General features: G+C 47.3%; 1 protein-coding gene across 4 annotated transcripts in view; it reads left to right on the top strand.

Moving 5' to 3' along the window:
• Positions 1–10,511, top strand: part of FN1 (fibronectin 1) — a 47,412-nt gene extending 36,901 nt beyond the window's left edge. For 2 of the 4 annotated variants that reach the window (XM_072341608.1, XM_072341609.1), the window contains 13 exons: positions 593–780; positions 1,840–1,927; positions 2,110–2,289; positions 2,406–2,495; positions 2,705–2,884; positions 3,409–3,498; positions 4,322–4,788; positions 5,202–5,340; positions 6,770–6,934; positions 7,364–7,489; positions 8,026–8,132; positions 8,350–8,460; positions 8,838–10,511. In XM_072341608.1, the coding sequence (XP_072197709.1) occupies positions 593–780; positions 1,840–1,927; positions 2,110–2,289; positions 2,406–2,495; positions 2,705–2,884; positions 3,409–3,498; positions 4,322–4,788; positions 5,202–5,340; positions 6,770–6,934; positions 7,364–7,489; positions 8,026–8,132; positions 8,350–8,460; positions 8,838–8,912 (2,006 nt within the window). In that variant the 3' untranslated portion in view covers positions 8,913–10,511. The remainder of the gene's footprint in view (positions 1–592; positions 781–1,839; positions 1,928–2,109; positions 2,290–2,405; positions 2,496–2,704; positions 2,885–3,408; positions 3,499–4,321; positions 4,789–5,201; positions 5,341–6,769; positions 6,935–7,363; positions 7,490–8,025; positions 8,133–8,349; positions 8,461–8,837) is intronic. The other 2 variants (XM_072341610.1, XM_072341611.1) reach the window with 1 other exon arrangement.
• Positions 10,512–11,247: the final 736 nt, after the last annotated feature.

Raw genomic sequence — 11,247 nt, forward strand, 5'->3', positions numbered from 1 at the left:
CATTAGCTCACAAACAGCCTCTGACGTGATGAGCCTTATGGCCACCACAGCTCTGCTTTTCCATTGCCTTGCTCTCTGTGTAGTAATTTACACTTGTGTAAGTGGCTGTGAAATGCTTCCCCTCTGCATTTGGCAGTATTTTTTTATCCTCTTTGCCATCCCTCAGCCTGCTTCCTACCTACTTGTGAAAATCATCAGACACGTTGCAGAAATGGACAGAGATGGGCAACTGAAGCAGGACTAAACAATTAGCTGTGTGGTGAAAAGCAGAGATGGGCAGAAGAATAAAAACAAAGGGGCCTAATACAGATGTAAGCACTTCCCAAGGCATTCACCTTCTATCACAGCCGGTGCTGCTGCTCACCTAACTTCAGGGTTGAAGCACCGAGATCTCCTTATTTTTCCAGAAAAGAAGCACCTACACACCTTACCCCTTCCACAGTGCTCTGTGCCCATGCTTGCAAAAGGCACGCTGCTTTCCCACTGGCATATTTCAGGCCTAAAACAGCCTTGTGTTCAGGAGAGAATGCTGTTTTGTGTGTTTGCTGTCACCTTCTTCAAGCTAACCACATGCCAATCCTGATTTCTGCAGCAATTCCACCTCCGACCAACCTGAAGTTCACTCAGGTAACTCCTACCAGTCTTACCGTCAACTGGAACGCGCCGAACGTTCGTCTCACTGGCTACAGGGTCAGAGTGAACCCCAAAGAGAAGACCGGCCCAATGAAAGAGATCAACCTTTCTCCAGACAGCACATCTGCTGTCGTGTCAGGATTAATGGTAACTCTTTTCTTTGCGTGATGCAGACTGTTGTAGGAAGGAAATGTAAGAAGCTGAAGCGATATAAAATTCCTGGGTTGGGAGCCTCAGCCAAAGCAGCTCATTACAGCTCCTAAGGGTCTGACTCTGTTTGAAGTCTGACCAGCCATCAACTGTAACTACTCGTTAGCATAGTTCTTAAAATGCAAGGAATTGGCCCACTGGATCTGCATTCATTCCCCTGCCTCGTTTTGCACAGAGGGTGGATGCTTTAATCAAATGCAAACAGTCAGGTTTGCAGTCGGTGACCCAGGAAGGTGCCTTTACTCATCTTTCACAAAAGATAAAAGTGACCTAATGCAGTGATTTTCAAGCTGGGATATGGGAGCTCTGGCAGTCCTGCCTATTTCTAAGAAATCTGCAAAATGTAAGTAAGAAATGAGGGTCTTTTATGGGTATGCTTAAATTTGCTATACAGCCATCTTCTCCACGGGAAATATTTCAGTAGTTTGTGTACTGGAAAGAGCTTGAAAATCACCGCTTCTGTGGTTCCTGCTATCTTAAAAAGCTACTCGTCTGTTTTCAGAGAGTTTTAAGAATCATTTTGAAAAGTGAGCCTTGAAATGCATCCTAATTTAAGTGGTCTCCTGATGAGGTGCAGTTGAGGACTAAAGACCATGCTTAAAGCTACAACTTCTACCATTCTCCTTTCTTTACAGCAAGAGACTTATCATAGCAAATGGCATCCATTAGCTCCAAGAAAATGAGGATATGAATTCTCATTTCCTGAAGAGGGAGCTTTGAAGCCCAGATATCCCAAAATGGGAGATAGCAAACAACTTCTAGGACTTTCTCAGCTCCTGGCTGCATGTGCACTCTGCTCATACTCTCAGTAGCAATGTTAGCAGGGTCCACGTCTCTCATTACAGGTGGGATTCATTAGAATCATCCCACCAGCCCTCACTGATTTATTTTAAGGTTTCATACTTCAATAACTGGTCACCAAGAAACGTGGCTCCACAGAACAAAGATGTTTACCACTGTCATTGCTGTAACACGGTGTAACTGCGTCTCTTCCAGGTGGCAACCAAGTATGAAGTGAGTGTGTATGCCCTGAAGGACTCTCTGACCAGCCGACCTGCCCAGGGGGTGGTGACCACTCTTGAAAGTAAGTGGTGATCCTCCCCAAGTGACTATTTTGTTTTGTTATGGGTAAAGAGGCCCAGAGACAGATTTTGACTGTCAGAAGCAGAGCTCTATTCAGAGCTCCAGCAAAAGCTTTCACAAGTAGTTCATTGGTAAATTCACAGTCCCCACGGTACTGATGGTGACCCTTTCCTTCTGGTGCAGATGTCAGTCCCCCTCGCAGGGCCCGTGTGACAGACGCCACAGAGACAACCATCACCATTACCTGGAGAACCAAGACTGAGACAATTACTGGCTTCCAAATTGATGCCATCCCAGCAGCAAGTGGCCAGAATCCCATCCAGAGGACCATCAGCCCCGACGTCAGGGCTTACACTATCACTGGTAAGTGAGATGCTTCAGTAGACAGGGACTTTCAGGGCTGGCAGTCAGTTGGTGCATTGCAATGTACATACTGTTCCTGCAAGAAAGGCTGACCCTTTGTTTCAATTCCATTCTAGGCTTGCAACCTGGCAATGACTACAAGATCTACCTTTACACCCTGAATGAGAATGCTCGCAGCTCTCCGGTAGTGATTGATGCTTCCACAGGTAATGATACTGTCTGATTCTCTGCATATGCTAACACACAGCAGTTGCCTTGGGTCAGGCAGAAGTTGTGTATATCAGAGCACACGTAATGCTGTGACTCACAGCAATGTGTTTTACTCCTGAGTGTGTAAAAGGCCTCAGAATACACAACGTACATAAAGATGTTTGCCTTTTACTGCAGCTGACTTGTTTCTTTTGTTTCCACCTAGCCATCGATGCTCCTTCCAACCTGCGCTTCCTTACAACCACGAGCAACTCTCTCCTGGCTACCTGGCAGCCTCCACGAGCCAAGATCACGGGCTACATTATCAGATATGAGAAACCTGGCTCACCACCCAAGGAGCTTCAGCCTCGCCCTCGGCCCGGCACCACTGAGGCTACTATTACTGGTTTGTGTCTCTGCTTCCTTTGGGAGCTCCTCCCTGCCCGCAGCTGAAAGATCTCATCTTTGTCCCTGCTTGGTTTTTGGGGGCAGTACAAAGAGTCCAGGCTCCTGCTCTTCAGAATGAACTGAAATCTGACCATGTCAGCTGGGACTGCAGACAAAATACTTGAGAATGCATGACTGATGAAGTGCAGGAGTCTTGGGCTTTTTTTGCTTGAGTGGATAACAGCTGTGGCACCAGGGGAAAGAAATGTCAATGGATTGTTCAGATCTGATTAGAGAACGGTACTGTATTTGTAGGACAGGTGTGCTTTTACACACCTTGCATTAGAAACTACAGTAAAAGAGCAAAGAATTGTAGTAAATATCCCAAGTTGGAAGAGACCTGTAAAGATCGAGTCCAGCTCATCACTCCACACAGCACTACCCAAAAATCAGACTGTATGACTGCTCTTTTTCTTAGCTGAACCCTGTCATGTGTTATCATCAGTCTGTCAAACATAAAGTTGTTTCTATGTCTTTCCCTAGGCTTAGAACCAGGAACTGAATACACCATCTACATCATTGCTGTGAAGAACAATCAAAAGAGTGAACCGCTGGTTGGCCGAAAAAGGACAGGTAAAAGAAAGCTGTGGATTGTTGAGTGCTAACAGGACATGTTTTCCTCTTGGGGAATGCCCTCTCAAGACTGAAATAATGATAGTATGTAAAATATTCTGCTCACACTTTTCAGCCATTCTTTTTGAGTCAAATTGGCTTTGTAAGGAGGATTTTCTTCCTAGGGTGCAAGAGGTAGGATTCCTAAGTTACCTGAATGACATTTAACTGTGTTTGAATGCTAAGAATGGAACTACATGCTTGGTGCTGGATTCTTGCCTGGGTACCTGATTGACAATTAACGTTAACACTCATATTTCCTTCTAGTTTATCCAGCCATCAAAGGCAGAATCAATTAATTGGTTGCCTGTCACATTTCTATTACACCAGCTCCTCCACAATGTGAGATGGAGACCTGAAACAAAGCAAAATACTAGCTGGACATCCAACTGTTATCTCAGGCCTAGTTTCTCACTGCATCCGAGTGGTTATCTTAACATATTAACAACAGAATCTCTCTTTTAATTACATCTTCTTAATTTGATCACTGGTAGCTTCCATGGGATGTGGTGTTCAAAACTGTTGCTCAGCTATACGAAAAATCCATACCAACACACTTCTTATGTCTATGTGTGAAATAAATATAACTATATAATACATAAATATATATAGATAAATCAGTGCATTCATAACAGTCAGAATGGGATCATAAAAAGTGTGTTGCATTTTGGGATAATTGCTAATCTTTGCCTGGGTTGGTGTACAGCATCCACTCTAGCTGCTGAATTTGCCACTGTTAATTTGCCACGCTTTGCTTTATGGCTTCTAACCTTTCTTTGGCTAGATGATCTGCCCACGTTGATTACTGGACCACACCCCAACCAGCCCGACATTCTCGACGTACCTTCTGTTGATGAGGGGACCCCTTACCTCACAAACAATAGGTATGACAACGGAAACGGTATCCAACTTCCAGGCACTTCAGGGCACCCGCAGACAATAGGACACCAAGGTCAGCAAGTCTTCTTCGAGGAGCATGGCTACAGGAGGCCTGCACCCACGACAGCAACTCCCCTCAGGCCTGGGTCGAGACGGCAGCCACCAAATGTAGACGAAGCAATTGAAATCCCAGGGTACCAAGTGCCAATCATAGTTGAACCTTCATATCCTCACTCCCGTGGGCCCAGGCGCAATGACACCACGGGCCAAGAAGCTCTTTCTCAGACAACCATCTCTTGGAGGCCTTTGCTGGAGAGCACTGAGTACATCATCTCATGCCAACCGGTCAGCCAGGACGAAGATACTTTGCAGGTAACTGAACTGTCTTCCCGTGGGCATCCTGCTTTCTGTTGTGTTAAGGAGGTGGCAGTCTGAGTTTGCTCAGACTTATTAAAATGCAGCAGAGAGCAGGAAGGATAAACACCTCTCTTGTAATTCACAGAGGAAGCTACAGGATAAAAGTGCCAAAACAGAAAGCCCTTGAAAGGCTTAGTTAGCATCAACTTTTTGCCAGGGAAGGGAGAAGTCAGGGAGACAACTGGGAGTTTGCTCCAGAGTTACAAAGACTTTAGTGCAGCTACTCCATGACAAAGACTTCCTTAGCCTGTCTCATTTCCAGAGCACAGAAGTCAGTCTAGGCACCATATCTTTCCAGCGAGTGGGTTAACACCTGAAGTGTGATCACTCTTCCCTTTCCGGTGACATGGCATTGCCTGTTCTTGCAGTTCAGGGTTCCTGGCACTTCCTCCAGTGCTACGCTCACCGGCCTCACCAGAGGGGCCACCTATAACATCATAGTGGAAGCCCTGAAGGATCACCGGAGACAAAAGGTGCTGGAAGAGGTGGTCACAGTTGGCAATACTGGTAAGTGAAAGTTTTATGGAGTTTAGGTGAACTTTTGCTGTAGCTGAATTGCTTCCTTTAGCCCAGCTTGGGTGCCAGGTGGGTTGCCCTGAGAATAGTTCTGAAAGAAAACTTGTGCAGACATGGAGAGTTTGTAGCAGGATACTGGGACGAGTGTGAGTCCCATTGGTTTTGGATAACCAGTTCACACTGATTGCGTGGCTTAGAGCTGTTCTGGTCTGTTGTCTAATCATGAAGAATGTGCCTTGAGGCTCCATACCCTCCTCTAAGGTCTGTGCTGGAGAGAAAACAAGAGATCTGGTGTTCGCTGCTCTCACAGGAAGCCAGGGATCATGCTGGTGTCGCAGATTCCTGCCCACCAGGGAAGGCTTGCTATCACAAGAACAAGGCATGCTTAAGGGAAGATTCTGGAAGATAACTGCCTTAACAGTCATTTGTCACTGCTTCTGGGCTGGTTATGCAGCAGCACCAGCAGACGGTCCTGAAGGTCTGGCAGTGGGGCAGGCTGCCTGCAGAGATGCTGATTAAGCACAGACAGGGAGCACTTAGAAGCCTTGTGATCAACCACAAGTACTGTGTGGGCAGAGGCAGCCCTTGCCACAGCTGGGAAGCCTGGAGCCCACACACACCCTGTGGGACCCAGGCTTTGACTGTAGCCACATGGGGATCTGGTCAACAATCCTCCCTCCTTTGTTCTCATCCTGTGGGTACTTTAAGGTCAAAAAGAAGAAGAGGGTAAGAAAAAAAGGAAATGAATTCACCCCACAAACTTCTCCGTGCATCTCCCTGCTGCCCCCACTTCCCTGGGAAATAAGGCTGCTTTTCCCTTTCCAGCAGCCCAGCTGCCTTCAGTCAGTTACAAACGATCTTGCCTCTGATCCTGAGTCTTGTCTCTGGCCACCACACACTGAACCGGTGGCTCTAAAGCACGTTTTTGATCAAGGCACACATAGGGTGGAAATCTGTCTATCCAACAGTGTGGCTGTAAGTCTCCATCCTCCCACCCTGCTAGGAGCTACAGCCTGAAGCACCTCCAGAAAGCAGCCATGCAGCCACCAACCTCCTGCCTTTTTCCCCCAGCCTCTCACAGCACACTTCTCATAAACAGACTAAGTCAGGTTGCTGCTCTTCACCAGCAGATGCAAAATCTCACTTTTTGCTTGAAACTTGGCAAATCAAAATGAAAATAGCCTTCACGTCAGCGTGGTTTTTTTTTATCATTCCACTGCTCTGACACATGCAAATGGAAAATAAATCGCAGGGAGTCTGAACTGCTGACGGAGCCATCAAGTGTATGCCCATGGGGTAGTTCCATTACTAGCAGGATATTCAAAGGGAAAAAAACCACATGCATTCAGTGAAAATCATCCTGCCTTTCAGTGGCTCCTCTTGCTGTGTGTGATGCCTGTTTTTTCTCTTTTTATTCCAGTGTCTGAAGGACTAAACCAGCCAGCTGATGACACCTGCTATGATACTTACACTGGCTCCTTCTATTCCATCGGCGAGGAGTGGGAGCGATTATCTGAAACGGGCTTTAAACTCTGGTGCCAGTGCTTAGGCTTTGGCAGTGGTCACTTCAGATGCGATTCCTCTAGTGAGTAGCTTGCTTCTGACCACCCACCTCCCCTCCCACGACAACCTGAGCACTAATGGCATATTTGACAGCACCCACCTGATCCAAACATGATACAAAGGGAACAAAAGCCTGATGGAGAGCTTCAACACAACACATACTGAATTCATTTAAACTGTGCTCTCACATTGCAGAGTAAGCTGGGCAAACAGGGCATTTCTGTGACGCACATAGGTGCAGAAAAGCAACTGCAGGAGTGATGTTTGCTTTATAGGAGTAATAGTTATATTTAATTACCTGATATACTTGGTTCACCCGTTGCATTTCTGCAGCCTCTGTCGTAGTTCTACTAGGTATTTGCTCAGAAAAACAACCCAAAGTGCATTTAAAACATTTCTCTTCCTCTCTACCCTCTATCTGTTTAACTGTTGTTCCCTCTGCCTTCTCCAGAGTGGTGCCATGATAATGGTGTGAACTACAAGATTGGGGAGAAGTGGGACCGGCAGGGGGAGAATGGCCAGATGATGAGCTGCACCTGCCTTGGGAATGGAAAAGGAGAATTCAAGTGTGAACCTCGTAAGTCACTTCTTGATTTGGAAAGTTTTATCAACCATCTCGAGGCTCTGCCATTTGCTTTTGGCTCTGCTGTGGTGGCACACAGAGTATCAGTATATCTCATTTGAGTTTTGGAGGTGAAATTGTGACTGAATCTGCTCTCAGAGGAACTGAAGGTGTGGGCCTCACGGTCTCATGCTTGAAAAGATAACTGTTTTGTTGGATGCTGCGTGCAGTGACTTGAACTGCCCTCAGCCCTGCAGCCATGCAAGAGCTGTGTGTCACCACACTAAGTGGTGTAGGTTACCCTGATCAGGATGCTTCTGCAGGGCTTGGCACCTGGAGATCCTTTAGACAAAGCATCGTGCATTAACTGCACTGCTTTTGTTGGGCAAATTCTCTCATGGTCTAGCTGACAGTGTCTGGAGAGCTGTAGAAATGATGGATTTTCCCTGTGCCAGCCTATGAGCCCCTGGTCAAACAAACAAGGGGAGCACACTGGCTGGAGGCTCCCACTCTGATTGCCATGCAGCTGAGCTCTGCCTGTTTCTCCACAGATGAGACCACATGCTATGATGATGGGAAAATGTACCAAGTTGGAGAGCAGTGGCAGAAGGAGTACTTCGGGGCCATCTGCTCCTGCACTTGTTACGGAGGACAGCAGGTAGGCAGGAGGGCCTTGGCACGCTGGAAATGAGGAGAGGGGAGGCTGTGCTGGGGTCAGGTGGTGGCTTATTGCCTAGGGCAAAACAGGGCTGTGTAAGAAGAAAATTCATCAATGGGGGTGTTTAAGTGCATGCAAGCATTTTGACTCACTAGTGCTGTATGGGTGCTGGCAGCTGTATCAGTGTCACCTCAACACACGTGCTCTCTCCCCATAGGGCTGGCGTTGTGACAACTGCCGCAGGCCCAGCGTGGAGGTGGCCCCTGAAGGCTCAGCTGGCCATACCTACCCCCAGTTCACACAGAGGTACCACCAGGCCACAAACACCGTGAGTACACCTTCCTTACCACCGCCCTTTCTGTGGGTCTGGGCTGGGGTGCGGGCAGAGGGGCTCTGGGTAGGGTGTGAGGGGTGAAGAGTAGCACGCAGCTTTGCGCTTGATCAAGAGCTGTGGTACACCCGTGATCAGCAAAGCACCACTCTGTGCAGTGCAGGACGCACACTTGAGCTCACATTTACACACTGGTGGGACTCATCAGTGGCACTGGGAGGTGCCTGCATGCTCCGGCCGAGGCGTAGCGCATATAGTGTTCTTAGATGTCACCTAATGCTGCAAGCTTTGTGCTGGGAACACCTCCCAGCCCAAACCACAGCAGCGTCTGCCCTGATGGGACAAGGCTAACTGCTTTCCTTCCCTCCCGACAGAACGTCAACTGCCCCATTGAGTGTTTCATGCCCCTAGATGTACAGGCAGACACACAACATCCACGGGGAAAGTAACATCCAGCAAGACTTCTTGCAGCAATGGCAACAGCAAAACCAAAGCATAAATACCTGTCTGCCACGATTACCATCCAAACTGGAGTGATGCTAGCAAAACTGCATCTTTGAGAATGGCCCTTTGCTCCGGAGCCATTTGCCCAGCTTAAGCTCAACTCACAGCTTCTCCAAGCGCCACTCTTGGAGTGTTTCAGACTTTTCTCACGATTGGTAGCAATTGGTCTTGTTCTTGCTCAAAGTGTTGAATGCCAGTCAGTATTTACAAAGTTAAAGGAGGGAGGGGGGAGGAGAGGGAGGGTGGTGGTGGGAGATATTAAATCACAAACTGGTGGGGGTATCGATACGTCAAGTGGGAGGGAGCGAGTTAGAAGTGAAAGGTTCCCATTCAATGCAAACAACATTTGAGTCCAACATTCCCAACCTCTAGAGATAGGAAAGTCCACCAAACACTTCTGCTTTCACATAAGCGTGCAGCCAGCAGTAAGATAGGAACAGCAAATCCAATCACTGTGATATTTAAAATATGCACAGTCCTGATTTCTTTCTCCATGATCCTAGTATTTTTCTAGCTGTATCTTTGTATCTCATACTGTTATTTATCAGTTTCGTTCCCCTGACCTTCAAGTGTTTTTATATGGGAATAAAACGTATTGAAGACACTTAGCAGGCAGTTGACAAAGAGGAATTTGGTGTAATTATGAGCAGTGATTATTTTTATACTGTAAGTGCCAAAGCTTTACTACTGTGGAAAGGAAAAAAAACACAACAAAAAGCAAACCCAACTCTTTTAATAAAAAGATTTACAAACCAGGCCCGCAGTTGAAGCGTTTCTCTTTGCTGCCGTGCAATCTAGGAAGAAGACCCTTATTCTGATCTGGAATAACATTGCCTTGAAACAAGACGGAGCAAAACACCTCATTGAAACGTGACGTATGCCTGGAGAGATACTTGTAGAGCAGCTTAACTAAAGGCTTCCAGCTGCACCCCTGCCCCATAGGGTGAGAGCCCCGCTCAGTATGCATGCTGTGCTGCAGGATGCAGCAGCCAGCTTTGTGGGAACAAGTGGAGGAGAGAGAAAGCTGGGGGGGGAAAGGAAACTTAAATGCTGCTTTGGGCATGAAGGGAGGCAAAAGAGAGGGTCCTCGCTGCTCTTGGCCACATCACTGCCCCTGGTCCACTTCTTCTCCTAGAGATGGGAAAAGACCACAACTCCCCACTCCCTGCCATGAAGAATGACCTACCTGTGGCCATCTAAAGGGCTTCTCTGGGGATTGTCACATTATTCTTTCAAATCTTAGCTATTCTACTGTGGTAAATAACAAAACTCAAGAGCTGAGCTTGTTTACATCCCAGTGAGCATACCCTCAGGCATTGCTGTAAAGAAAGTCATAGAAATCCTTCCATCACCTCTGCAGGAAGCCTCAAAGCCAGGCAGCACCTCACTCTGTGCAGATTTCAAGTCTACCATGCTTTAACCCTGGGCTCAGGGCTACATAAAAGTCCCTTTATAAACAATCAACCAACGCTGATCTTGATGACAATGAACAAACTGAGCACTGAGTCGCTTTAGCTTTTGCTGCCATCCCTGCAAAAACTTTGTACAGCCATTGCAATGCAGAACATTAAAGGCTCTTGCCATGATTCCTCAGCCACGTTCCTCGCTTGGCTCCAAAGGCGCTGTGTTGCTCAAGTCATGCATTGAATAAAGCATAGCATGGAAACAGAATCTGGCTTCTTGACACGACAAACACACGTGGCAGTTGCTTTCCCAGATTGCTATCTGTAGAGCAACCAAAACATTTGCAAAGAGGAAGATGAATGCAGGAGAAATCAGTTCTATCCCAGCAAACAGTGTTCAAAAGAGCTAAATGGTTATCTAAATTGCATGCAAAGTAGAAATGGCATAGACAGACACGGAAGAACACATTTGTGTTAAAGTGGACTTCCTTCAATTTGCCCCTCTCAAGGGAGAGCTGTACGTTTTGGGCCAGGGACGAGCTACCAAGACCCCTGCTCAGTCACTGTGCCATGAAGAAAAGCACTCCAGAGGCACACGGGAGCTGTGCTGAAGTTGTAGCCCATTTGATCTCCTTTCTGTAATGGCAAAACAGCACAGAACTGCACATTCTGGAGGTTCTCATGCTTCAGCCAGGTCATAGAGACTGCAGCACACAGCACCTGCAAGGAGCCCCGTGGTAGCTGAAGGGAAAGGTTGATCCCCTGTTGCTCCCTCTCAAGGCTAAGAATGCTTCCTCCCTGCCCTCTGTTTGCTTCAACACTTCTGGGAGCTGTTCTAGCTGCCAGCACGGACCTGCCAAGGGCAAGGTGCCATATG

This window comes from Excalfactoria chinensis, chromosome 7 (assembly GCF_039878825.1).
Source record: "Excalfactoria chinensis isolate bCotChi1 chromosome 7, bCotChi1.hap2, whole genome shotgun sequence".
NCBI lineage: Eukaryota > Metazoa > Chordata > Aves > Galliformes > Phasianidae > Excalfactoria > Excalfactoria chinensis.